This window comes from Ruditapes philippinarum, unplaced genomic scaffold, assembly GCF_026571515.1.
Source record: "Ruditapes philippinarum isolate M1 unplaced genomic scaffold, ASM2657151v2 ctg17592_1_1_1_1, whole genome shotgun sequence".
In the NCBI taxonomy this organism is placed as follows: Eukaryota; Metazoa; Mollusca; class Bivalvia; order Venerida; family Veneridae; genus Ruditapes; species Ruditapes philippinarum.
Genome location: NW_026854387.1, coordinates 259 through 6,531, shown reverse-complemented (window position 1 = coordinate 6,531; position 6,273 = coordinate 259). Strand labels below are relative to the sequence as shown.

The 6,273-nt window shown below is 30.6% G+C and overlaps 1 protein-coding gene across 1 annotated transcript; it reads right to left on the bottom strand.

Annotated features, from left to right (window-relative positions):
- Positions 1–318: 318 nt before the first annotated feature.
- Positions 319–5,768, bottom strand: LOC132740023 (uncharacterized; the record flags this gene model as incomplete). The annotated part of the gene is given in 6 exon segments (XM_060727878.1): positions 319–912; positions 1,379–1,966; positions 3,511–3,627; positions 4,119–4,280; positions 4,670–4,710; positions 5,677–5,768. Coding segments are annotated over 6 exon segments (1,423 nt in total), but the record flags the coding sequence as incomplete, so codon positions are not given.
- Positions 5,769–6,273: the final 505 nt, after the last annotated feature.

The following is a 6,273-nucleotide window of genomic DNA, read 5'->3' as shown; positions in this document are numbered from 1 at the left end:
GATTTTTTAAGTTTTTACTATATGCAATAAGGGAAAATCAATGACCCCCGGGGCGGGGCCAATTTTGGCCCCAGGGCTTTTATTTGAACAAACTTGGTAGACACACGTTTAGAGGATGTTTCATGCTAAATATCTTAGCTCTAACTCTTTGGGTTCTTTACAAGAAGATTTTTTAAAGTTTTTACTATATGTATATAGGGAAAATCAATGACCCGCTGGGGCGGGGCCAATTTTCAAAGTGAAGTTTGGATGAAATTGGCTTAATGGTTTATGAGGAGATGTCATTTAAAGTAAAAAATAACGGACGCCTTACGGACGGATGAAAAACGATCACAAAAGCTCACCCTGTCACAGGTGCCCTAAAAATGGAATAACTGGTTAGTATCAATATATTTTTTCACAATATGGCCCTGTATAGTTTCAGTTTTAATTTATGAAGGATTCTTAATTACAAAGTACATATAAGATGCACAATCTATCACATATGAATCACATAATAGGGATGTATAATGAATATAAAGTACCGGGACATAAATTGATATGTGCAAAATTACCAATATGGATAGACAATATTCGGAACCATAAATCATTTATGAGCAGCAAAAACTGTAACAAACAAAAGAAAAGAGAGAATAATTTTACAAATAAGAGACAGATAACAGACAAACTAAAACAAAAAAACAAGTAAATTTCCATAAATATCATAAACCATATATGTTTTTTACATTCATTATCCAACCAGATAACTAAAGTTCTTCTAAATGAATTGACACTGAATCTACATTTTCTTTTTCCCTGTTTATCTTTGGTTTTTCTTGACTGTAGTGAAGCTGGCTTTCTTTTTTGTGGTTTATTTGCAGGCTGTCTCTTTTCAAAAATTTTCATCTGCTCACGTGTTTGTCGAATTAATAACTGAAATTAGAGAGTAGGAAAGTCTTATCATTTGTTAGTGAAAAGCATTCATTAAAATACTAAAATAAATTACAAGATTGACCTAGAAAATATTGTTTTATAGCTGTCATACTTTACTTAAATTTATTTTAAATGACCTGCCTTGTGATTTAGTTATTATAATTGTGTCTTTGACTTTGCGGTTAGGGTCAAAATACCATTAATGGTTCCATGAACGGATTCAAGAGTGTTTCAATAAGCTTATAGCTTCCGACACAATCAAACTAAAATAATTTGTATACACTAAATTACCAGTAGTAACCCTATTCGCTATAAGCTGGTCCTAAAAAATTTCATAGATACATGAACCACATCTTTATAATATTAAGTTTTAATCTCATTACATGTCTTTCTTTATATTAAATGTCATTATCACTTCTTAGCAGAGGTAACACATTTTCCAAAAGGATATCTGAATCTGGTTTACCTGTGGCTCACGATTTTCCTTGTCCAGTACGTTTTCTACCTCATCTGCCAACCTCATCAGTGGTATTTCCTGGTGATCATTTTGTTTTGGTAGGTCTGGTAGAATCCATTTTTCATCTTTTTTTTTCTTTATTTCTTTTAAAGTATTTTTCCATTTATTAATAATATCATTTGTTTTAAAAAGGGCTTTATTTGTTTCAATTAATTTTAAAAGTCTTTCATCTTGTATATCAGTGAAATCAGCTGGCACATGTTTTGGTTTTCCTTTAGGTATTTCCATTAAAAAACCAGTAGACTCTATCTTCCACTCGTTGTCATGCTCCCCTTTATAACATGTTACCACTTTATTATTGACTTTTTCAAATTTAAAGTGAAGGGGTTCAGTGGTGCCAGAAATATATTTAGGAATTGACAATGTCAGCCACTCACGAACATTGAAAACTGACTTAACAAATTCATGGGGACCTAAAAGTTTTACAAAATCGTCCAAAGTTTCTGTGTCCGTCTGGTATAAATCACGAGATATTAATGAAAATCTGGCATCTATATCCTCATGGGTGTGGCCAACTGGCAGGAATGATAAATGGACCTGAAAAATAATATGATAGTATGTTTCAAACATTTATATACAGCCAGTTCTAATTGATAAATACATACAACATTAAAAGCAACAATACCCAAGAACTACACGACGAAATATGAAGATTACAGGCAATAAATACAAGAGCTGTCAGCAAACTTAATTTTTATAATAGTACCTGATAATAAGCCTGGATAAACTGAAAGTATCAATTGAGGATTTTGACAAAATCAAGGTGAGGATCTTTTGGATATCAAATGTCAAGTGAATAACTTTATTACCCTTAACCCCCTTGAAGATGTATGAAAGGTGCAAAACTTTTACTAGGAAATATAAGTTCACAGACAGCCATAAATCAAATTCATGCTAGATAAAGGGCTTTTAAGACCTCCTGTTAATCATCCCAAGACATATGCAAATTAACCAGCAAATATATTGTATCAATAGTGCAGGATGAGAATTTATGGGTATAAAAAGATGTTATTGAAATATTATACCAAAACTTGGGTGAATAGGAAGTCAAAATATTCTTTAAATAAGCCCTATGTTTGATAGTAAATCTTATTTTTATTTCTAAACAGGCTTGAAACAATGTAATTCTTAAAGCTGAATAAATATGTGGCAATACCATTTAATTTGTTTGTGATTAACTGCAAAATTCAATGACTGCTCAACAAGGCATTCCATGCTGGCATGCATTATGTTTCTTTTGAATTTACTGTTTGAAAAATCAAAATAAATAGAAAATTCGGTAATACTGTTTTTAAACTTTTAATTTTTCTCTTATGAAAATTCTTTTTTTGTAAATATGATCAATAAAATTGTTTCTATTCACCGTCTTGCTTTAAAAAAAAAACATTCGTAATTTATAATAACTTATTTACAACTTGAAAACTTTTAAAATTCCTGTGCCTTTAGTCGGATTTTCTTTATTTACTATCAATAAATTGAACTATGATAAAGTAATTACAGTAAATCATGGTCATGCTCACAATAACAAGAATTTGTAACAGAGTTTCAAACATCCTCCACCTTGGGGAAGTTTTATATGAAGCATAAAATTGTGCTATTTCAAAAGATTGAGGTATGGATCTCAGGACTTTCAGTCCAAAATTATGATCAATGCTAGATCTGCAGATGAAACAATAAATTTATTAAAGAAATAATTCTAAAATCTATCATGTTAATCTTTTACTTCCAACTGTGACCTTGGATGTAGGGACCCATGTTTTGCGCCTGACATATCGTCTTATTATTGTGATTATTTGTGCAAAGTATTTTTAAAATCCCTTGATCTATGAAAAATTTATGGACTGGACACAAAATATACTCTAAAACAGACTATGAAATCTTTGACCTCTATGTGTGACCTTGACCTTGGAGGTAGGGGTGCAGGTGTTGTACTTGACATATTGTCTTATTATTGTGATTATTTGTGCCTAGTTTTAGATCGGACACAAAATATAGTTTTCCATTTGAACTAAACATATTAAAGTATTTTTTTCTAAATTTAAGAAGAACACTTTCATTTGATGTGGTATTAGTTACTATACCTGGTTCAATATTTTCTTTTCTACCAGAAGTTGAAGGAAGGCCAGCACATATCGGTTTTTATTTTCCCTTACACAGTTGTCTGCTTGTACATATAATACTGGAGGTAGTCTGCCATCCTACAACAAATATCATATGCTTTAAAAATAAACGTCTTATAAGAAGATTTTAAACTATAAAATGGTTCACAAGTTATTTGTTTAAAATGGTTTTCAAAGTGAAGGTCAGTATTGCATTGCCCTTTAACCAAGTGAAGCCAATGGTTTATAATCCCAAAATAATGTGGGTAAAATTGTTTATAACTCTTTTTTTAAACAGTTTTCCAAGTTAACAAGAATGATCAGTTATCATATGTGTCGCCTCATGATAGCCATAACTCTGCAAAGAATCATTCAACCTGAATCTATTTACTATGCAATACATTTTTACTTGCCCTATTTTAAGTTAAAATGGAAACAAAATGCCTATTTTTTTGAAATTAAAATGTTAACAAGTTTTTAACTTGTATAAATTGGATTGACCTAAAGAGTTCAAGTGAACAAAGCTGGACTGTACCTTAAACATGTTTACACTGAATTCAGTCTACAGTAATCCAATAATATTAACTTACATTAACTTTAGCAGTGTTCAGCAACATCTTTAAAATCACTGTAATGGTAAGATTTGGATCATGGGGAAACTGGTTAAAGTCTGTAAATGTGTGGAATCCTCCATGACCATGGCTTATTACTCCAGTAATATGAGTTTTCAAGAGATCAACTGGGTTTATACTCTGCAAAAAAAAGGAAAAATAAACTTTTTTTGAAAATGATAACAGAAAACTTATTATTTCAAAATGGAAACATTTTTTATTAATGTTTTGCAACCTGATTTATCATTATTAAAACTTAAGCAGGACAAATGCTTTCCATGAAGGCAATTCAAAACTTTTCACATAGCCAGGTAATAAAAATCATGCTTCCTTTTGAAGAGTTATTAAACATGTATGTCAATTTATTTCTTTATAACCACATTCTTTTATATTAGTAAATATACACTTTACATATTAATTTTTCAACTCTGTCACAAATGGTAATTATTTGATATGATTAACTTTTATGATGCCCAGAAACATAATTATTGCTTGTACGAGGATATACAGTAAACTTTCAGCAAACATACCTTTGGTAGACGACCTTTGAAATGCGGCAAATTTGTTTTCGCTGGAAAAGAAAAAACAGTTCACAATCTTTAATTTTCGTGCTACCTTATGAAAGACACAAAATTTATGCAGTCCTAAAATTTATGGTGTGTGATGATTACAGCTCCACTGCATTTTTTAAAAATAGGCTGTTACACTAAACAAATTAGCATATAAGAATTTTAATCAGAACAGCCTTGGCTGTAATTCATAATAACCTCAGAGTTAATATGAATTGTAAGTAGTTCTTAGTAACTGTATCGTTTCAGATGTAAACAAAAACAAAGAGTGTTATCTTTAATAAGGTACCAAAAACTATAATGTATAAATTTGACATCCACAGGAAAATAAAGTCTGAGTACAAGTATGATTGAAAATAAGTGTGACAACCAATTTTGATTTAAATATGCCCACTGATGTAAACAAGTCCAACTAAATGTCAACAGATTGGCATTTTGTACTTTCAGTTTTTACAACCATTCTGATAATTATATAAATAATGTACTGTTTACTTTATATCTATGAACATAATTAATTTTGGTGGACTTTTACTTGATATATTGGAAAAACTATTTGTTTACATTATTAGTTTCTTAGTGTAGGTTAGACCCAAATATTGTCTCTGTTCTGTGTATTCTTGTTATTGTGTTCCAGGGCCTTATCCGAGGACTGATTCAAAGGGCAGAAAAGTTGATAAGGATTTATTACTATTGAAATGTTCTGATATGTTGTAATTTTCTTGTCTTGTACTAAGTAGGTCAATAGTTAATGAAAATATTATGCAATAAAAAACGACAAGTAAACAAGTCCTTGTTCCTTCATTGGTAATGAATGTTATAATAAAGTCAGAAGTCCTTCTTTCCTTTGATAAGAGATATATTGAGTTGAACTTATTCATAGTCTTACGTCAATACAGATACGCAATTGACATAACATTTCTTTCATAAATAACATTTGTACTAGCATTAAAGCTTTGCTTCATACTTACACTGATCCATTCCATCAATTATCAAGCTGAGGTACTTCATTGGCTCAACACGGCTCTGTTCCCTTTTGCAATGATAATAGATTCTCTCTTTCCTGTTAAAAACACAAATATTAGATACTGAACAATGCTTTAAATTTGTTAGTTTTATTGACAAAGTCAGATTAATGCGAGATTTGCTTCCACCAAACCCTGATAAAGAGGCCATCCTTGTCTGGAAGAATGCTTTGGCACTTATATTCAAGAAGAAGGTTTGTAAAAGTTCATAACTCTGGGAATGCCTTAAATTTGGGTTTTCAAATTTTGCACTTTCTGTCAAAATAAATATGTCTTTTTTTGTTTATGTAACCCTGACTATGTGACTTCATCATATTCTAGAACAGCAATCATCAAAGTATATCAAAGAATAAAATTTCTTCTACCAGTCAAATCCCCACAAGAAGTAAGGAACTTTCTGTAGGCTATGGCCATTTGTTTAATACTTAAATGAACTTTTGAGTTCTTGGTTTGTGAAAATGTATTTGAAGTTTGAAGTAGATACCTAAAGAAAGAAAAAAGTGAACAACAAAACAAAACAACATTTTTTAAATTCAAAGCTCA